At 43.4% G+C, this 22797-nt stretch overlaps 1 protein-coding gene across 1 annotated transcript in view; it reads right to left on the bottom strand.

The window, feature by feature from the left end:
* Window positions 1-15244: 15244 nt before the first annotated feature.
* SVIL (supervillin) overlaps window positions 15245-22797 on the bottom strand; it is a 261406-nt gene continuing 253853 nt past the window's right edge. The window contains exons 36-40 of the mRNA XM_049777469.1: window positions 21654-21809; window positions 19838-19981; window positions 18611-18735; window positions 16551-16706; window positions 15245-15806 (exon numbers count right to left, since the gene is read on the bottom strand). Coding sequence (XP_049633426.1) covers window positions 15720-15806; window positions 16551-16706; window positions 18611-18735; window positions 19838-19981; window positions 21654-21809 — 668 coding nt within the window. The 3' untranslated portion in view covers window positions 15245-15719. The remainder of the gene's footprint in view (window positions 15807-16550; window positions 16707-18610; window positions 18736-19837; window positions 19982-21653; window positions 21810-22797) is intronic.

Genomic DNA, 22797 nt, shown 5'->3' with positions numbered 1-22797 from the left:
GAAGTCATTATGATAAGGATAAAAAGCTAAGGAAATTTAAGGTCTACAAAGCATAGGGATTACAATTTTTTAAAAATATGTAAATTGGGGGCCAGAGAGATAGCAGAGTGGTAGGATGTATGCCTTGCACACAGCCAATTCCTGATGGACAGTGGTTCAAATCCTGGCATCCCATATGGTCCTCTGAGCCTGCCAGGAGCTATTTCTGAGCACAGAGCCAGGAGTAACCCCTGAGCACTGTTGGGTGTGACCCCACAACCCCCCAAAAAAGGTAAATTTATCTGTGATGATTTAACCTTAGAATCTATATAAAAAGAGAATGTTACATTTTGATTTAGAAAATTAAAATTCAAGAGGAAAATGGTCAGCGTTGAATCCTGGTAGCATTAGTTAAATTTCTGTGTTTAAAAGATATAGCAGTAAAAACAATACTAATTATGCCCCTTAACCCTCAGAGTTGATGTTGTACCCGAAGTATCTGTGAAAGGACCCTAGCTGGACAGCTGCAATTGGTGATCCACATCTGTCCCATCTGGACTACCTTAGACCCAGACTGTGATTCCAACTTTCTCCAGATAGAAGGTGTGGAAGCATGGATCACTATTACCTGATACCACACATGCCTACAATCTCTTATCTACCACAGGTCACCTGTGTGTGTGTGCATGTTTGTGTATGTACATACTAATTCAGATTGTGAAAATCCCACATTGGCACCAGTCCTGGTGAGTCCAGGAAGAGGCAGTTGTTGGTGCCACTGCTTTGCTCTTGGTTCTTTAACAAACAGCTACTTCCTCTTTTTGCGGTTCTGAATATTCTGTTTCTTAGAATCATAGGACCTGTTTAGGGCAATAGATACTTACATTATGCCATCCTCACCTAGATTTCATCTGGTATTTCTCGGTAGAGCTGTTATTGGCATTGAAGTTGAAAGTGTTTTCATCGCATGGGATGGGCCCAACTCTGAAGCTCTTTTCTTTTTCCTGCATTCCTGATAGTTACAGTAGGTCCCTTTCTGATTTTGTAATAGCTAGCAATGCCTCCTTCAGAAAAACCTCTGCAGCAGAGCCATTCAGAGACCAGAGCTTCATACTCCAGATACACTGAACTGATTTTAGAACCTTTGGACAGTCATTCCTTTGCCATCTGCGACCTCTCTGTATATAATGAACTTGTGGTCTTGACCTTTCTGGTGATGTCATGCCATATATTTTGGAATCTAAAAGCATAAATCTAGGTTCCAATATTTCATGTTATCTTATTTGTCATTCTGGTTTTAGGGTTACACCCAAGGAAATGCTCAGAGCTTACTCTTGGCTCTTAACTCAAGGATTACTCATGGCAGGCTCAGGGGACCATACGTGGCACCAAGGATAGAACCCAAGCCACTGTACTATATAGCTTATTCATTATTTAGTCTAATTTAGTGCTTTGACTTACTAATGGGGTTCAAGAGTCAAAGGGCTAAAGCTCACACACACTTTGCATTCAGGAACACCTGGTTCAACTTCATGGACTCCTGAGCACTTCCAGGAGATACTTAGAAGGAACATATTCTGGACCTTGGTAGCTTAAACCAGAGGGAACTAGCTCTGGTACATAGCTTGGTGTGACCCTTTACTAAAAAGAAAGAGCCTATTTCCAGTCAAACATGCATTAAGTATTGGGATAAAGTAGTGAGTGAGAAATCAATTAAGCCATCACATGAAAAAATACACAATTTTAAACTGAGATGCCTGTTGTGAAGAAGGGAAAGAATAAGTTTTTGAAGTGGAATTTTCTTTTTAAAGAACCTCTTAGAAAACAGTCAGATTTTTCATGAAATGGCACTTGAGCAGAGAGAGATCTGCAGACCAAGTGGGAGGTGGATAGATGGAGGGATAGTAGCGGTAGCGTTTGATCACTCCATATGGAAGGGACTGTGTGTGCCAAAGCTTAATGGAGGAAGTCATTGGGCCTGGGAAGAATTAAAGAAGCCAGTGTAGTCAGAACACAGAGAACAGGGGCACTTGAATAGGGACTTTGCAGGCTGGTCGGAGAATCAGTTCTTATTTTAAGAGCATTGTAGGAAAGCCCTTGTAGGGCTGGGATCAAATAGGCATTTTGAAAAGTGTATGATAGATCTTTTGTGGAGATGAGACCAGATGAGCATTTCCCTGGCTCTGAAGAGACATCCACCACAATTGTCCCAGCTGCCTGGCCCAAGGTGATGGTGGTGGATGTGGGGAGGAGATAGATATATATTTAGGAAGAATAGTTGGCTGCAACTTGGAGACAGGTTGATTTGGGTGACAAGAACAAAGGAAGTAGTAAGGATGATTGTGTTTTTCCTTGTGATATTTCAAAGATGGACTCTGAGTCTTCATTCAATGATGGAGGAGCTCAGAGGGGAGTTAAGTGGGTCTGGAAGCAAGATTCAATGAGTTGGTAGTGGTGGAAATGATCTGAGAAGTCAAGTAGGGGCTGATGATTGAGCGGAAAAGAGACCAGAGAAGATCCTGCAGTTTCAGACTTACAAGATTTTGTGTGCATTTCTTTTCTATTGTGTTTTCTTCTCTTGACTCTTCTGTCCCCTGTGGATTTGACCACTCATTGAGAAAATGCAGAAACTGAGATTTAAGAGATTTGCTGTCAATGTTGGAGAAAAATGAGGAGAAATAGAAAACTAAAACTCATTAAAAATATTATGATTTGGTGTGATTTATTATGATTTGTTTTTAAATTGTGTTTAAAATTGTGTTTAAATTAGGATTGACTGATCATACTTTCAAAAAGTGAAACAATAGCACAACACGTACATAATCTGGGATCACTTAATAAATCAACAATATAGATAAATCAGGGATTAAAGTTAGGTGAAAATATGTTTGAAGCATTCTGACCTGTTACATTTTAGAATACCCCAGAGACCTGAGCTTTACAGGAAAAGATGGGTATGACCTCAAGAAAGTTCTCAAGGTCCTGCCTGATGCCATTCCTCTATGGCCACATGCATGCATCTCTCTTACTTCCTGGGCATTCTAGTCACTGTGAAAGCTTACTAGGTGGCAAGATGCTGTGTTTTCCAATGCCAACAACCAATTTTATGATTTTTAACAACATGATTCAGCTATTTAAAATTAGAGAAAATTCCACAGATCTATTGTCACCACAGTTCATTGTCACCCAGATCCACTAGATCTGGGCTTCTATGTTTCTTACTGACAAACTGGCAATACAGGATTTGTAGAGTAATTTTCAAGAATTCTTCATAGAACTCTGAAAAACATCTTATTTAATGTTATCTATTTATTTTGTCATACTGACAGATGAAGAGACATAGGAGATGAGGTCTGAAAAGGTCTCAAGTCAGAAGCTTCCTGTGGAACAGGGACACAGCATGTGTTGGTGCCAGAAATTTCATTGAAGACTTACTTAAGATCAGAGAGACATTAAGTGGTGGGGGCATTATTCAAAGCCACATTCCTCAGGTACCAATGTCTGTTCTGAGTCCTTTGGTTCACGTTGTGGGGAGCAGAAGTCTCAAAAGATGATACCTGGAGGCCAGTTAGACCCAAACAAAAATCAGATGATTTGCCTCAAAGACTAAATCTATGGAGATGAAAGTCAAGAAAATACTTAAGATATTCTCAGTTTGTAGTTGTGTGAAGTGCTGTGCTGTCAGCCATCTTTGTTGGTATGGCAAGATGGAGGTGACTTTCTTTAGTGCTTCTCAAGTTCTCTGTCTTGTCTCTGGGAGCCTATTAGGAGGCTCATGTGTCTCATCCTGATACAAAATGGAGGAGGAGGCGAAGGAGAAAGGTGGAGAGACAGAGACAGAGATACAAAGAGAGAAAGAGTCCTAAGACACAACCACACAGAAGCCTCACTCTCACCAATCCACACCCATCCTGAGTAGGCATCTGAGCACAACTTGGGGGAGAATATGGTAGTAAATCCCACCCACTGGCAGGGCCAAGCCCTGGTGCTCAGTAGATAAGCAAATTTACCTCTACCACTCTGGTGCCCTATCATACCCCACCCCACACAGACCTTAAATGTATTTTTCTTTCTGTCTTGGGCATAAGAATCTGCTGAAAGAAGAAAAACCCAAATTGTCCCATTGGGGCAACTCTCCCCTTGAATCAAATGCACAAAAGTCACCTCATTTGCTCAAACAATATTTTTTTCTAGAAAGTCTCCACCAGCTCCCTCTGTCCCCCACCCTTCAGTCCCTCTTCTGAACACCTTCAATACCTTCCTCTTATACTGTAAGTTTTGTCAAACTACTAGTGGTTACTCAAGAATAAACAGATTCCAACTCTTTCCATATCTTGAGCCCCTTCTGACACCCTGGAGCAGCTCACAGCGGTGTGCAAATGCATCCCTCCACTTCTTCCTGGAAACCTGACTGTGGAGGCGCATTTCCATGTATGGCCATGGCCGCATGCCTGCCTTTCCCAACGGCTCTGCAGAGGGCTGTCAAATCACCCGGTTTCAGGGGTTGCTGAGTCATTATAGGATTGCTGGGCATTTGGGTGGCTTCCAGAATGCTGCTATTATAAATAGCTTTGCTTCTCCCAGTCACTCTTGCATTTAATCACCCAAGGCTTAGCTTTTAACTGTTTCTGGGGGATAGTTCAACCTCACCAGAGGTAGAGATGTGGTTTAGCTTTTTGGATACATCTCTGTTCACAGGAGTCCTGAGTGAAGAGAAGAGATTGGTGTGTGTGTGTGTGTGTGTGTGTGTGTGTGTGTGTGTGTGTACATACTTGTACATGTGATTCTGTGTATTCATCTATAAAGCAATAAAATAACATGCTCCATGAACATGTGTGGTCTTAGTTAATCCTCACAGCATACTGGGCCATAGATGCCAATTTGCCTCTCATTTCATAAACAGAGAAAACAGCGCTCAAGGGAGAGGTGGATTTTCCCAGTTACTGGGCCAAGAAGAGAAGGGTGTGCTCTGCCCTTGGCCCTACAATTGATGTACTGGCTTGGCTGTTTTGGTTATACTGGGCTGAGCAAATTGGGGGTTCCCCTGGGCCCCCAGCAGCACTCTGAATACTGATCTCCAGCTCAGTAAGAAAGTTTTCAAGTTTTAGCCCCTTGCAGGATCTGAAACTGCTGATGATTCCAGGTAGAAGTGGACTCTGAGTTTCTAGTCTAGTTCCTGGTCTTCTAGCAGATTTTTACAGAAGGGAAGGTATGTTTTTATTTCAATTTCTACTGAGAGAGGAGGAGGGAGGCAGCAAGGATATGAAATCAAGCTCCGGGGACTCTGCACTTGAGTCTTAGGAGGAGCTGCCCTCTTCTCATGAATCCCTGAGGCCTGCCTACAATGGCCTGGGGTGAAAGGCTGTGGGCAGGGTCACAGTCAGATAAGCAAAACAGAACCCTACTGTGTGCCTGCATTAGTTGTCAAAATAGTTCTAAGTGGAGCATTTAATGTCACTCCCAACAATAAGTTAATGGTCTTACCAAAGGGATTTCTTCTAGCTCATCAAGACTCCAAGCTTCAGGGGCCGGCGAGGTGGCACTAGCAGTGGTCCTCAAACTATAGCCCGCGGGCCACATATTGTATTTGTATCTGTTTTGTTTCTTCATTGCAAAATAAGATATATGCAGTGTGCATAAGGATTCGTTCATAAGTTTTGTTTTTACTATAGTCAGACCCTCCAATGGTCTGAGGAACAGTGAACTGGCCCCCTGTTTAAAAAGTTTGAGGACCCCTGCGAGTAAGATGTCTGCCTTGCAAGCGCTAGCCAAGGAAAGAGGTTCGAAATGGTCCCCCTAAGCCAGGGGCAATTTCTGAGTGCTTAGCCATGAGTAACCCCTGAGCATAAAACGGGTGTGGCCCCAAAAACCAACCAACCAACCAACCAAACAAACAAAAAACTCTCCAAGCTTCAGTACCTAAAAGCCTTTCAATAGCATATGATATGGCCACCTGCCTTCCCTCAGGTGAAGGAAGTCAGGTTTCCTTATTTTTTTTTTTTTTTTTGGTTTTTGGGCCACACCCGGTAATGCTCAGGGGTTACTCCTGGCTATGTGCTCAGAAGTTGCTCCTGGCTTGGGGGACCATATGGGACACCGGGGGATCGAACCGCGGTCTGTCCAAGGCTAGCGCAGGCAAGGCAGGCACCTTACCTTTAGCGCCACCGCCCGGCCCCAAGTTTCCTTATTACGGCTGAGAGTGCTGAGGTCCAGGGAGGAGAATCTGGGGGCCTTGCACCACCCCACATAGAACATCTCAGCTGCTGCCATTGGGGTAGCACAAATATGGAACATCAGATCTGCTCTGGAATAAAACCACCAATTATCAAACGTCTTTGAAAAATAGCATGATTTTTTTTTTCTGATGAGAAAAATAGCACACTCTCATTTTAGAAACTGTCAAAAAGGAAACTCAAAACTGTCCATTATCTCATCACTTGGAGATAACCCAATATTAACATTTTGGAATATTCTACACATTTCTATGTGTGCATGCTTTTCACATAATTATGATCATTTACACACATTTTGGCAACCTACTTTTCTCACTTCACCTTAGAGACATTTTTAGATTACAAGATTTTTGTAAATATACTTTTGAGAACTGTATTTTGTTTCATATCTTGCCAAATATCATTTTGTGTTATTGGAAGAAATTCTGAGACTTCACATTTTTTGAGGTAAGCTTGTTTTTCCTGTCTTGTGTTATAAGTTTCTGCAATAAGGATCTCCCAGATGTGAAATGACTGAAGCAATGATGTGAGAACCTGGACAGTTCTTGTCAGAGGAACCAGTCAGCTGCCAACAGTTTCCTGCAGAGAGCTTTCCACCATTATATGCGATTTGACAGCTATCACAGAACTTTTCTAATTGTTCCTAAAGTTATCAAAGCCCACCAATATCTTGAGACCTGATTCCCCCCCCCCCAGCAGCTTTCAACTACCATCATTCTCTGTCTGATAAGTACATTTATTTATAAAGCAAGTTCTTCCACGGAATACCCAGCTGGAATGGTCTCATGTGATCTTCCCAGCATCTCTGGTCCATGTGTCTGGCAGTTTTGACTTAAGTTCTCTGCTGCAAGCTTTTCATCACCATCTTTTATCAGTATAAAAGCTACTTGGGTGCCTTCACTACCATAAAAAAAAAAACTGCAGTAAGGGGAAATCACACACATATAATTAGCATAACATTCAGGTTTTAATGTTAATATAATTTCTTTCTTTGGTACTCAGTAATATTGTTTTAAATTCCTAGCTGATCCTTTTAGATTTGCCAACTCGGTAGATTTTGGGATAACATGACTATCAAGGGTGACTATCAAGGAAAGATTTGAAAAAGTGTATCACTTTCGAGCATAGGATGTGGTTTGGTCTTGTGTTGTCTTATCTGACACCTCTGTATGTCTTCAAGTTTTCTATGAACTGTAGTTGTTGTCATCCCCTACGATAAAACTTCATCCATCTACTCACTCTATAGGACATCATAGGGGCCAATTTAGATAATAAAAATAATAGGAGGACATCTCAGTTGAATTCAAATAGTCATTTATCTTTTACAGTACAATTGCATTATGTGGGGACAATGCTCACAGCAAAGAATTTACAGAGAATCTACCAGAAACCTATGCTAAAGTTCTACTATTGCATTTGCAGATAAGAATAGAAGCAAAGACTGAATTGCTCCAATCACACTCTTAGAAATGGTCAGTCTGGAATTAAAGGTCTGAGTGCTGGCTTGAACTCCCACTGCCGCCACCAATCCCTAGGCCTGGGTCACTCTGCCCTGTGTGGCTCTCTGCCTTGGCTCTGTGAAGAGCCATGAAGAGAGTCCTTGGTTGCACAATGGAGCAGTCAATAGGCAAACTCAAGAGCATCAAACCAGTACAACCAACAGAGGCCATTCTCTTCATCTCATTTATTTACCTGCTCAGGGTTGGGTAGTTTGTGATGTGCCAAACTATCATAAGAAACATAGTTTACAGTAGGTGAAGTGACAGCACAGTGGATAGGGCATTTACCTTGCATATGTCTCACCCAGGTTTGATCCTTGGGATCCTCTAGGTTCATCTCTGTATCTTGGGAGTTTAGACCAGGACCAATAGAGCAGGTGCTGAAATAAATATTTATGGAAGGAATGAAGAAGGTGGTTGGTTTTGAGCCTAGTTGTCTGCAAACTGATTCCCTGACTACAAACAAATGGAGTCCCCACAACCCCACAGGATTTGGACAACCTAGGTTTATTTCACACTGGCTTCATTCTGCTAACAACTTTTTAGTTTTTTTTTTTTTTGAGGTGTAATAGGTAAACTTTGAGGGTGCTAAACTAGGTCAGCCTGTGCCCATGTGACCTGGCCATATGATTATCTCCTCCTCATCACCATGTCAGCAAGGCCACATTACCTCCTACCTAGGTGACCCATTTGTCTGATTTCAGACAAGTCTTCCACACTTCAGCTACAGTAGTTTCAATCAACACAAATATCTACTTCTTTCTTATTCTAAGTGCTTTAGCAGCTATTTTTAATTTTCTGGGTTCTTGAGCCTAGTTCATAAGCAAGTTCATGATTTCTCCTGTTGTACTCACCAGTCTCCATGCCTCATCCTTCTGGAATGGGGCTCCCACTTGCAAGTCTCCTACTGATTTTCTCTGCTACCTCTACTCTGTCCCAGCCCTAGTGAGCCTTGAACTTCCTTAGGATTTTGTAGTCTCTTCTAGAAGAAGAGTACTTCTTCCACTGTTTCTCAGCAGACTGCACTACCTCTGGGTTGACTTGTTGCATTTGTCACAGAAGATTTAAATTGCCTTACATTGTAGGCCCCTTTATTCATGGGCTCCTTGTCAGCAGTTTCAATTATTCACTGTCCATTGTCCAAATTATTAGGGACAAGAAGAAACTGAGAGGCAAATAGAGAGGTCACATTCACATAATTTATGACAGTACACTGTCATAATTTCCCTACTTAATTTGGTTAGTTGTTAATCTTTTTTTGTAACAAATCTATAAGCTTTATTACAGATACGTAAAAAACAGGAAAACAGAGAGTATATGTGGAATTTGGTGCTCGTGAAGGTTCCAGGAACTACTTTGTATATTTCTGTTCCACCAGAGTGGACACACTCTGAGGAAATATAAATAAAACTAAAGTTGGGCATCAGGGAGATAGCTCAAGTGGTGGGAAGCATGCCAAGTACAGACAAGTCAGAGTTCAAGACGGACTCCACATTGTAAATCTGAAATTCGAGCACTACAGGGTGTGGTTCTGGCAGCCGTGAGCAACCTGGATCAAGTTCTGCTAGGAGTGGCCTCTGATTCCTGAGCACTGCTGGGTGTGGCCCCTTTAAAAACCAAAACAAAAATTGGAAGTGAGGCACAAAGAAAACTTCCTGCCTCATATCTTTTGGGCCACAGCCTACTAATCTACTTACAGTTCCTATCTCTCCCCAGAAATGTCACTTCTGAGTTAAAGCTTCCTAGTTATTCATGGTAGCTCACACACTCTAAAGGAACAAGCACAGGAAATGAAAAAATTGCAAATGATTTCTGGTGGAAAAGACCAAGCACGTGTGCTAAGGGCCTATGTATTTTGCATAGTTTAACAGGAAGTTGGTTAAATTAAGGCAGGGGTCTCAAACTCGCTGCCCGCGGGCCATTTGCGGCCCTCCGTACAACATTTTGTGGCCCGCGGCTGGCCTTCAAATATCGCAGTATTCCCGATTATTCGCTTACCAAATAATCGCAATAAAAATCGCATTAGTAGGAAAAAAATTGCATTAAACATTCGATACCCTGAACAATTCCGTTCGGGGTATGCAAATGTTTAATGCGATGTTTTTGCGATTTTTTTCTTAATAATGCTATTTTTTATTGCGAATATTCGGTAAGCAAAATCCCTTATGCGGCCCTGCCTCACCCCAACTTTGCCTCCTGTGGCCCCCAGGTAAATTGAGTTTGAGACCCCTGTATTAAGGGTTTAGTAGGACATGCACCAGGCTTGAATATGCTTGAAATGTGATTCGCTTCTTTTTCCTTGGTCTTCCCTCTGGATTTATATAAACACATGCACGCTCAAGCATACTTATATTTTTCTACCAGCTTCTTTGAAATAACTTTGCCATCCTGTTGCTTTGTCATAATCAATCAATAATTGCATTAAGTCTTGGGATCATGCTATGATGATGGGGAAGTAGGTCTCCTTCTGGGTATGGTTACTACATGTCCTATTTTCATGCAAAGATCAGGCCTAGCTATGGTCCTAGCTGAGAAGGATCTCAGGGCCATTTCTGCTCACAAGGACAAACTCTGTTTTCAGCTTCTGAGGGCTGGCCTCCCCCTCTCTGATGTTCTTTTTCACAGATCGGCCTCCTGAGCCATCTCCCTTCCAGGATGACAGAGTCCAGTCCCAACACCTTCTGCAGGATCCACCTCCCACCCCCCACCCCCAACTCTCTTTGCTCTCACCCCAATGGTCCTACCAATAAATGTCCTGTATGTTTAACCCTGTCAAGGCCTGCTTCCCGGAGGATCCCCAAAGGCTTTGCTAGCAAGCCCAAGATAGCATCTGTTTGTTTCAATGTGCATTTCAATTGTGACCATGTAGTAACAAGTGCTTAATACAAATATGTAAAACAAATAAATGAAAAATATTTCTCTTGCTTTTAGAAGCTGGTATGTGTAAGGGTAAACTTATCCAAAGGTAGGCTGATCTTCAGTGCTTCAAAAAAGCAGGAAATGCCTCTTAAATCAGCTTCAATTCTGTACCCGTTCAGTGTCTTTCCCTTGAATGTGGCCTTGTCTCCACCTGACCTGGTTTCTCCTTGAGTCCTTGTCATAGGAACGCAGGATAGACATGTGACTGGCAGAAAATTGACTCTGATTGCATGACCTGAGCACAGTCTGGAGCTCGCACAGTCTGGAGTTTGAGAAGGGGAGGCCCTGGGGGCTGCACACAGGACCTTCCCACCTCAGCCTCCTGGAGCTAGGGCAGAGTGTATGGAGGTTCCAACTTGTCAGGATGGATGGGAAAGGAACTTGTTTTTTGTTTTTTGTTTTTCCCAAGGAGACAGAGCAGAATTGACTGCTAACTGGAAACTTCTCTCTCATAGTCGCAATAGGTTGAAAAATTCTATGAAATCCTGTATTTAGAATTTATTTCCCCCACCACGCCATTTTCCTCTGGTTATTTAGAAAACTGAAGAGATTATTGTGAATCATCCCAAGTGGAGTTAATTAAATATTTGATAAATAGAATGTTGTGCTTTTCATCTGCACAGAGCTGCTCTGACATTAGGTAATTGAAGAGAAGAAAGTGCTTGCTTTCATTCTTTATGTGAAAGGCTGTTGGGGGTGGGTTGCATTTTAAAGAAGCCTACAACACAAAAATGTCCCATTACCCCAAACTCCCAAGTGTGTGTATAGGGAGGAATCCTCGTTTCCAAGACTTCTGTGGCTCACAGAACCGAAGATCCTTGGGTGGCTTCATTTCTTTGCGTGTTTCTCAATGCTTCTCTCAATTGCATTCTCACCTCCTGCATCAGTTTCTGGAACATTCCTGGAAACCTGGGCAGGGCTAGACTGAACAGAAACAGCAAGATGGAAACTGCTTCCAGGATCATTGGGAGCACACAACGAGTGTGTTTACACTGGGGAAATACAAATGAATGGATCTAATGCCACTCCTGGAGCAGGAAGAAGGTGGACTTGAAGGGGCATCTCTTACTCCACCTCCAGTCTGAGTCTGGTGGAGTCCTCCTGCTCCCCCATCCTATTTAGTGATGGGCAACAGTGCCACCTTCTGGCCTTATACAACTTTAGGCTGTGAAGCTGAGATTCCAAACACCTTCTTGCTGTTTCCTCTCCTGCCCATTCCATATGGTTCAGTGAGATTCCGGTGGCACTGCCGCTATGGGCCTTGGAACCACAATAAATGGGTGATCCCTGCTGTACTGAAGCCATGTATATAATCCCCAGTAGACATCGCAACCAAGAAAAGGGGGAAAATGAAACTTCTAATATTTTCAAAGCAACCAAATGAACTTGTCTTCCTGATTAAAGATTTAAGCAATAAGGACCAGAGCAATAACACAACAGGTAGGTCATTTGTTTTGCACGCAGCTGACCTGGATTAGATCCCCGGCATCCCATATGGTCCCCAGAGCCTGCCAGGAGCAATTTCTGACTGCAGAGTCAGGAGTAACTGTAAGAAAGTCCCCAAGAGAGAGAAAGTCTGGCTCCTCAGAGCCCCATGAGACCATGGTCTTTGTCCTTTAAGAACCCAATTTGAAGGCCTGTCTGGAGTACAGGTGGGGGTGGGGTGGGGTGGGGAGGAGGGAGATCATTGGTGGTGGGAATATTGCACTGGTGAAGGGGGGTGTTCTTTACATGACTGAAACCTAACTACAATCATATTTTAGATAAAGATTTAATAAATAATAATAATAATAATAATAATAATAATAATAATAATAATAATAAACCAATTTGACCAGGAATCCTACAGGTTGTTTTAGCTAAATCCACTCTTGATGCTGATTGTCATTAGTAGAATCAGGCTCCTAGATTTCCCCCACACCCCAGTTAGTATCTGATTTCTACCTTTGCCCTCAATAAGAATCTTCTTAGATCTAATTGGCCAGCCCCCAGGGCCCCTAACTCTCAATCTTTCTTTGAGCAATTTTACACTCAGCACCAATTTGCTCATGAGCCCCAAATCCTTTTTTGCTTGTTGTGTTGGAATTCGAGCACCATTTTTCTCTCATCAACGTAGCCTCACTGCGTTGGTTCCCTAAAGCTTACTACACCATCAGCCAGAAGTCAGCTTATGGCCTCAGTAACCTTTCTTTAACATGCTTTTCAGTCCCCAAATGACATAGCATTTGGATGGCTGCACTTTTGACAGAAATCAAGTGGCAAACTTTTTTAAAACTGCTTCCTCAAGGTCTGAAATAGATGCCACGAATCACACATTGGACTTGCACAACTGAATGAGCTTTGGGGAGCAGACAGGCTTGGCCATGGCCCAGACAAACTCTCCTTCCCACCCCAAATTCCCTCATGCTCAAACTCACCCAACTCTATCTCTTACCACCTTGATCTCTTTTTAAGTGGATTTGTCTTTTCTGGAAATTCCATGGATTTCTGGTGTGTAAGGCACACACCCACCCTTTGAACCATTTCCTGACTCCTTAGCTTCTTTTGTAGAAAGGAGAAATGGAGGTGGTCACTGAAGTTCAGGGGATACAAAGCATCATGGTTCTGAGACTGAATAGGAGTGAACCATTGGTTGGCCTGGGATCAGGTGAGGATCCATGAAGAAGGGGCTAAGTTTAGGCAAATGTTTTATGATCTGATTTAGTAACTCAAGGAGTGTGGAAGGTGGGACAGGAATAACAATGTGTAGAACTTAGTGAAAATACTGAATTTGGGATTTTAAGAATATATCAGTTTATGAGGAGTTTTATAAAACTACCTTTCCAGCTTTCTAACTACCTTATATATTTACTATTTATAAAAAGGGTATGGAGGTCAGGAATTTGAGATTGTATGAGTTGTACTGAACCACTTACATGCAAGAATAAAACTTCAATATATCACTTAGGACTAGTTTTATGGATCACTTTAAAACTATATAAAATCTACTCTAAACTAAAAGCCACAAACCAATATTTAATAACAGAAATAGATAGCTTGGTTACTATTTTAAAAATATGTTTCAGGGGCTGGAGCAGTGGCACAAGCAGTAAGGCGTATGTCTTGATAGTGCTAGCCTAGGTTAGATCCCCTGGCATCTCATATAGTCCTCCAAGCCGGGAGTGCTTTCTGAGCACATAGCCAGGAGTACCCCTGAGCATCACTGGGTGTAGCCCAAAAACCAAAACATATTTCTCTCTCTCTCTCTCTCTCTCTCTCTCTCTCTCTCTCTCTCTCTCTCTCTCTCTCTCTCTCTCTCTCTCTCTCTCTCTCTCTCTCTCTCTCCATATAGGTTGCATTTTAAAGAAGCCTACAACACAAAAATGTCCCATTACCCCAAACTCCCAAGTGTGTGTATAGGGAGGAATCCTCGTTTCCAAGACTTCTGTGGCTCACAAAACCGCAGATCCTTGGGTGGCTTCATTTCTTTGCGTGTTTCTCAATGCTTCTCTCAATTGCATTCTCACCTCCTGCATCAGTTTCTGGAACATTCCTGGAACCCTAGGCAGGACCAGACTGAACAGAAACAGCAAGATGAAAACTGCTTCCAGGATCATTGGGAGCAGTATATATATATATATATATATATATATATATATATATATATATATATATATATATATATATATATATATATATGTTTCAGGGGCTGGAGCGATGGCTCAGCAGTAGAGTGTTTGCCTCGCATGCGACTGACCCAGAACAGACTGCAGTTCAATCCCCTGGCATCCCATATGGTCCCCCAAGCCAGGAGTGATTTCTGAGTGCATAGCAGGAGTGTCACCACGTGTGGCCCAAAAATTTAAAAAAAGGGGTGGGAATGATAGCGGAAAGGGCACTTATCTTGCTCATGGCCAACTTGTGTTTAGTCTTAGGCATTGTGTCTGGTTCCTCAAGTCTTGTCAAAAGTGATCTCTGAGCACTGCCAGGTGTGGGCCCCAAACCAAAAAAAAATCTTATGTATGTCTATTTCTCTATCATCTATCAACCTATCAATCTATCAATCTATCAATCTATCTATCTATCTATCTATCTATCTATCTATCTATCTATCTATCTATCTATCTATCTATCATCTATCTATCAGTTTCAGGTAAGAAACATGCTAAGAACACAATGAGAGCCAATCAATTAATTGTGTTTATCCAGAAGCTTTTATTTTGGAGTCCTATATTGCAAAAGGACAAGTTTCATGTTTACAACAAATATCAGAAATTGAGATGTTCTTATTTCTACTATTTAAGAGTAAAATTGTAGAGAAGGTTCTAACCATCATCAAAATATTGCAGAGCAAAATTTTTCTGTATATAAACTGTACATAAAAACAAGGCACTATACATTTGGGGGAGATATGAAGGTACGGGGGTCGCAGAGTCCTCAGAGCCGTGCCAGGAAGTAGACATTCCCTTATGGTTGTAGCACCGAAAGCAGCTCAGGGGCCAAGGGCACCCTCGAGTGGAAGTGGAAGGCGACGCTTCAGCACGCAGATGAGGCTACAACTCGGGGCTGTGCTAACCCCCTAGAAGCAACTCTACCTTTTAATATTATTTTGACACCAAAGAAAAAAAAAAGAAAAAGATCTGAGAAGTGAATGAATACATACTTTCCATTTGTTAAATACATATTTGATTTATATGGTGTATATATAAATATATATTTTAGAATCCACAAGCTATCAAAATAACACTTTATCAAGAGAATTGCTTAAAAAATAGGCGTGGCTTAGCTGGATGGGGAGGGCAGTACGATCTTTGCTGCAAGGAACAGCTGCTTAAGTGCACGAAGGATAGAGTCATTCATGCACATTACCTGCTGAATGGGAAAGAGAGTTTCCAAAGAGTTCTCGTCAACATTTACAAAATACACAACTCTAGGACAAGGAGTAGGGCTAAGAACTTCAAACTTTGAAAACTCGAATCAAAGAAGTTGTATTTAAAAAAAATACATACATATATATATTATATATAGCAGTCCAAAAAAATCAAAGTCACTTTCCTGGACTCCCAGTTTGGAGAGTGACAGGCGAGGTGTCAATAGTGTGGGTGAGTGCTCAAAAAAGGCCTTTGGCTTTCTTCAGGTTCACCTGCTTCCAAGTGGGCAGGGCACTGTATTCCTCCCTTGTCATCTCGAGGGCGAACTGCAGGAATGAAGAAAGAGGCTGATGGGACAGGGGTGAAAGCGGCTGTCTTGCATGCTAACACTACTTTGATCCCTACTATTCCATGGGCCCCCCAAACACTGTTGAGAGTGAACCTCAAACTTAGACAGCTATTAGCACCTATGCACCACTAGGTCTAGTGACTCTAGTCCATACCACCCCCACACCCCCAATTTTTGTAAATTGTGAAAAATTTCTGGGGCTGGAGAGAGAGTATAGTGAGTAAGGCATTGCCTTGCATTGATTGGTCTAGGTTTGATCCATGGCACCCACAGAGTTACTGGAGCCTACCAGGAATGATCTGTGAGTACAGATGATCCAGGACTAAGCCCTGAGCACCTTGTCCATTCTTTTTAAAGGGACCATATAGATATGTAGCATAGCAGGTAAGGAAGTTTTGTTGAATGAAACTGACCCAGATTCAATTCTCAACACCCCATATGATGCTGGACCAGGTGTGATCCATGAGTGCAGAACTAGGAGTACGCCTTCAGCACAGTTGGGAGTGGTCCAAATTCGGGGGGTGGGGGTGGATGGGAGAAGGCCCAAGATGTATGTGAATGTCCATGACATTGGTACTATGCTCTACATGTCTCACTCAAGCCAGTTACTGCTGGGGTGGCCCTGGTGGTCTCTGAAATGCAAGACAAGCAAGAACAGCCCAAAGGCTAAGTCCGAGGGCTCTGGAGCCAGCCAGTACATTGGCCTCCAGGAAATGCTCACCTCGAAGTCCTCGTCTGTGAGATAGATTTCCAGCTTGAGTGGATCCACACCCTCAGGAAGGGGCCGGGCCAGCAGGTCAGCCAGTGGGTAGATGGTCTTACAGAGCTTGGCAAGAACATCTTCAACCAGGGTGATCTGACTGGAAACTTCAGTATCCTGGGAAAGCAGAGAAAATAAGAGGAGAATGTGGAATTAGTACTACACAAGGCAGTTCAAGCTATAAACACATTCCTGGGTAGCCTGCATCCCAGATGAGGGATCTTGGGGAGCCTTGGGCAGAAACATGCAAAGCACTGTACAGAGGGGGCCCCATAGTGACCACAAAGCTGCCCATAGTCTCTGTCAGAGTGCTGGAGTGAAGATGGCCAAAGTCTAAACACCAGAATCTCCCAAGTAATGAACTCTTTACAAATATTTTGACATAGTAAGTTTTAAAGAGAACAACACACACCCCTTACCACTCCATTTCCTTTTAGTGAGGGTAGACGTGGCTTAGGAGGGGAGGGCATTCAGTGATAATTATTCTGGCAGTATGGATTGAGTCCTTAAGTGTCGTATGTAATGTGCTGCTTGGGATGACTCTAAGGGTCACCTGGAAGAGCTCAGGGCACTATGGGGTGCCAGGGATAAAATGTGGGACCTCTGCATTACAGGCATGTGCTCCAGATCTTTAAGTCTCCTTCCCTACCCCACCAGTCTCACTGCTTAATCCACAAGAGAAAAAGAAGGTGACTATGCGCATCAAGAATACTTTGAGGCTGAACTGCGCTTTATTCAACATTAAAATCTCGTGTGTGTGTGTGTGTGTGTGTGTGTGTGTGTGTGTGTGTGTGTGTGTGTGTGTGTGTGTGTGTGTTCAGAAGAGCTGATTTGGGGCAGAGTGCTAGCACACAGGTAGTATTGGCATTTGCCTTGCATGCCGCTGACCCAGGTTCAATCCCCAGTCTCCTATATGATCTGAGCAAAGAGTAGGAATAGCCCCTGACAAATACTGATTATACCCTTTCCCCCAAAAAAAGGAATCTAAAAAGACTGGTGAGAAGCATGTGTAAGGTGCCTGGTACAGTGTGTGCCCTTAGTGAGGCTAATGATTACTAGGTGCTGGCGTGGGTCACTGCCCCATTGTCAGCATAGACATCACATGGCTCACAGCCAGCCCTAGGTGATCTTCAGAGAACATGGGAAATGGCTATGCCCCCCAGGAACTCAGACTTTGTTGATTGTATCTCTCCTCTCTAAGGCTGTGCCCACTACCAGGCTGCCCTGGCCCTGCAGATCAAATGTATTTGACTAAAAAGGTAAGTGAGGCGAGCAGTCCCAGAGATGCTGCCAAGCACTGCTATGTGGTCATGACTTTTTTCTTAGTTTCTTGGTTTCTTTCAACTCATTCACACCTCATGCCCTTCCCCACCCCAAGAAAAGCCACTCTCCCACCCAGAGAGAAAAAATCAAAAGGGAGAAAAACCTCCCATCAAGCCCCACAGCCCCTTAGATGGTCCATGCCAAGTAGGTTGTTTTCCTTTTGTTTGTGCCATAGGAAATGAGAATATTCTGGAGGCTGTGTTTTGAGAATGAGAAGCTGTGATAAACGGCACATGGGCAGATCCAAGATGGTTTCATAAAAGACCTAAAGACTCCTGAGATGTGACCACCCAGGGGACACGGATGGGAGAGGTGTGGTTCTGTCATTTGTGGAGTAATTTGATGAACCTGTCAGTTCATCCCAGGTTCTCTCTGTGGCTCAGTGTTTGAAATCTGAGAAATTTGTGGTGTCATTGCAGACCCTGAGAATCAAGTATTTTTTAGCTCACAGGAGGAGGCAAGGGCAGGGATTCCACCAAGTCAGGAGAGTCACCTTGAACATTTTAAAAATGTGAACACCCTGTGTGGAAACACAACAAAAACATTTCAGTGGCTTGTCCTTAGAGCTTCCTCTTCCTGACCTAATGCCACGGAGACTTGGGCGTGAAAGGAAAAAACAGAACGAGGTTCTCCCTGTGAAAATCCCATGGGAAGAGTGCCCACTCTACTCCAGCCCCAACAGCAGATGGTGCACTCACCATTTCTGTGATTTCCGCAATATCTTCTCGGTACTCCCAGCTGGGGAACATATTGGTGAAGGTCAGGGGTTCCAGGCCGGCATGAATCAAGTAAGACTTGGGGGGCGGCTTCTTGATACCTTTCCCTGGGGTTACACAAATGGCAATGGTCAGTAGATCTAGACTGGCCCAAAGATCCTGCTCTTAGAGATGTACTGGGCCTTATTTTCTGGGTTGAATTACAGCAGTTCATGCTTAGAAGAGAGATGGGTGGTCCTAACCAGGTGAGGGTCTGGCTTTGCATCTAGCACTGCTGTGGATGTGACCAGACTATTTCAGAGACTCAATCAAGTCTCCTGGGCCCTGGACAGTGAAACTATTCCCTGCAGGGCACTTCCTTCCTCCTGCTCATACAGTGAAAGTTTCCCAGTGCAGAGTTCAACGCACTGTATTAAGGGTCTCAAACTCGCGGCCCGCGGGCTGCAAATGGCCCTCCATACAACATTTTGTGGCCCTGCCCTAGAGGAATCTTTTTTTGTTTTGTTTTGTTTTAGTTGTTTGGGTCACACCCCCCAATGTTCAAGGCTTTTACACTCAAGGATCACCCTGACTTTGCCTCCTGTGGCCCCCAGAAAAATTGAGTTTGAGACCCCTGTATGGAACTGCCCATTTCTTGAATTTTTACAAATGGTAGCATTTTAAAAATCCTGTTTACTTTAGATATTTTGTAGAAAGTTTCCTAAGTTCTTGAGGCAAGTGCTTTTCAAGGAGAGAATTAATTTGTACAAACTCATGGATACTAATTGAACAAATTCTGGATGTTGGGTAAGTAGCTGTTGGCAGCTCTTTTTTATATAAAAGATCATACATTTTAGATGGGCAGGAGAGAAAACTGTGATTTGGTCATTGATCTTTCATTTTAGATATGACAATAAAAATAAATGAAAGGCAAGAAGACTTTTTTGCTTTTAAGAAAGACTTTGCAGTCCATTTGGGAAGACCTCTTGCTTTTTGACCCCGTGACGTGGTGTGTGGACAGTGTGCTTATATGTGTGTGTACACGCACATGCATACATGTGCTTGTGTGTTTGTGGGGAAATTAAGAGATCATCTCCACATACAAGAGAGCCAAGCATCCTGAAACTCTGGCCGGAGGTACACTCACTTGGGACAAAGGGAAACCGTGGTTTCCCTGTATGTTACCTGCACACAGGAAGCAGCTGCTGAGCAGGAAGTGGCAGCACTCACCTCTGCAATACTGCAGCACCGTCTCCATGGCGCTCTTCCTGTCCGACGCCCAGCGGATGCGGGCAGAACCCGTGATCTTGTTCTCAATGGGCCACCAGCCTTGCCAGAGGTACACCTCGTGGTGATTGTCCACCAGGAAGAGAGCTGCAGGGGGGGGAGACAGGGAAGTCAGGAACCCTTGCAGGCTTATGGAGTGCTGCTCTCCTCTGCCTGCCTCCTTTTTCAGGGGACATGCCCTGAGTTGGGCAGAGGACAGAGTGAGGGTCTCTGTGCCATCTCAGCTTTTGAATATGAGAGTAGGGAGGGTTGCTTGGTAGGGGAAGGTAAGGTTTATGCCTGGGCATCCTTTCTCCTCCTTCTCTCCCACCTCTTCCACTTCCCTCTCTGCTCCTGTTCCTACTGTCCTGCCCTCCTGGCATCTGGCAGCTATGGGCACTGGCACAAATGTGCATGACCTTCAGGGGCTATTATCATTCTTCCTTCCAAAGGGGTGAGTGTGTTGAAGCCATGTGACCTGCTCTTCACATGGCTCATGTGCATTCCTCTCTCTCAGGGCTCAGCTGCCATTAAGAGTCCAAGAATATTTTCCAGAGCAAGTGTCCTAAGAACCAGCAGGGGCACCTCAGCTTCCTCACTGGTCCCTTCCACTAGCTGCAGGGCTCCCACCATCTGTTCAGCTCCCCTCAGTCTGTCCAAACACCCACCCGGGGCTCCATGTGAAAGCCTGACTGAAGTAGAACCTTTATCCTGAGCTATGGGACAATGTGGCTGTGGAGAGATGGGAGATCCCCACATGCCCTTCCCCCTATTTGACTATACCCAGCATTGTTCAGGGCTTACTGGCTCTGCATTTACGGATCACTCCTGAGAGGCTCATGGTGCCAGGGATTGAGTTTAGACTAGCTATGTGCAAGGCAAGCGTCCTATCTGCTGTATTATTTATTGTTCCAGTTTGGAATCCTCTCTTTTGTAAGATACTTGCTAGTGGCTCCCACAGTCTAATATAGAAGCACTAACTAAGATTTCCAGGTGGTACTGTGGGGTAGGATTCCCACCAGCTACTCCAGGCCCTTTCATCCAGATGTAGGCTAGGCATTAGGGATCCCTGAAAGCAGTGAGAGCCCTCCAACTATAGGAGGGTATATTACACACAGCCTCATCTGCAATGACTCCAACCAAAACAAGAGCACGGATATTCTTTCTAAAGGTGATCCTGAATAGAAACAGCTTTGACCCTGAGTCAAAAGCTCAGGCAAGTGCCTGGATGAGCAACCTGGAAATGGCAGACACTGTTCTATGGCCAATCAGCAGAGACTCCCAGCCCTTGTGCCTTCTTGGACATTGGCTTTCCTAGGACAGAACTCTGACCACAGGGAAGTGAGCGGAAGTCTGCTGAGAGTCTGGGAAAGCTTTTACTTTGTAATATGAGGAAAGTCAGGGCCATTACTGTTCTTTGTCCCTTTCCCTCCTTCTTTTTGTCCTGAACTAAAGTGTGATGGCTGAAGCAGAGGTAGCCAGTCGGTGTGAGGAACACAAGGAGGAAAAATTGGAAGAACATGGCTGAACAAGCCTGACACTGTTGTTCATTCAATCTCTTCCTAAGTGACATTTGGGCTACTTGAGTAACAGTCTTTTCTTCTATTTCCAGATGTGGTGTCATCTTTGGGGGTACAGAGAAGCTAAGCTGTGATCACATAAGCAAGTGTTTACCTTATACACTTGCTGAATAAAAACTGCCTGACAGGTGACAAGTGACATGACACTGGGACAGTGTTTGTATTTTATGCCAAGCAGGATTCCTCACCCATGATCTTACCTGGCTGGGGGGCACTATAAAGATCTTCCTGCAGAAAAGGCATAGAGTTGACCACAGTAGGGTCCCGGGCAGGGTACATGAATTCTGTAGCTGAGAAATCTCCAGAGGAACTGCTGAGGATGAACAGGCGAGGCGTGAAGTTAAAATTTCCAGGATCTTTGAAAAGAAAGAGAACAAAGCAAAAGATAAAACATGCTGCTGTCAATTCCAGAGGGGCTGGAGAAATCCTTGAAAATATACAATTCTCAAAGAATCGGTACAAGGATAGGAAGAGCTGCTGTGAGTGTGGAGGTGGGGAAAACCTTTGAAATCACAACAGTAAAAGGAACCCCAGGCAGAAGACTTATGCACTGACAGCATCAAAGGGAGAAGCTAAATTGCAAACAAAACCCTGATCAAACGCACAAAATAAAAAGACAAGTGACAAGATGGGAAATATTGACACTTATAAATGTCCTTAGGATATAAAGAAGTATAATAAAGATACATGTTAATAAAAATAGGAAGAAGGCAAATAAAGCTTTCCTCAAGGTTGAAATACACCCAGGTAATACATACAGAAAGAATTTAATCAGATACCCGGTAATTCTCAGGGCTTACTCCTAGCTCTGAGCTCAGGGATCACCCCTGGTGATGCTCTGGGGTCCATATGGGATTCAGGGGATCAAACCAGGGTCAGCAGCATGAAAAGTATGTTTGCCTTATCTTTGTGCTATCTCTTGAGGCCCCAGACTTTTAATTTAAAATTATCTTAAAATAGTGCATTGAGAGCTTTCTCTAGTTTTCTCTCAATCCAATTTGAGAAAGGATCGAGTTTATGATTGTGCTGGGAAAGGACACTCTTGCATCCTGCTGGGAATATGTGATGCAAATCTACTGGTACACAGAAAAACATACATACAGGCATGTACTTTTTGTGGTGATAGAGATTAACTTTAGGACTTCATATTTGCCCGGTGTGTGTTCTACTTTTGAGCTACAAGTTCAGCCCTATACATGCATAACTTCTATAAGACATTTGTAATTATAATGTAGCATCACTTACATATTTAGGAAGTAATAAGAAATGGGGACAGAATTGCCTACAAAAATTATTTGGCGGCCGGAGAGATAGCAGAGATTGTGCTCTGCATGAAGCCAACCC

The sequence above is a fragment of the Suncus etruscus genome, chromosome 7 (genome assembly GCF_024139225.1).
Source record: "Suncus etruscus isolate mSunEtr1 chromosome 7, mSunEtr1.pri.cur, whole genome shotgun sequence".
NCBI classification, from domain to species: Eukaryota; Metazoa; Chordata; class Mammalia; order Eulipotyphla; family Soricidae; genus Suncus; species Suncus etruscus.
This window is presented reverse-complemented; position numbering and strand designations above follow the sequence as displayed.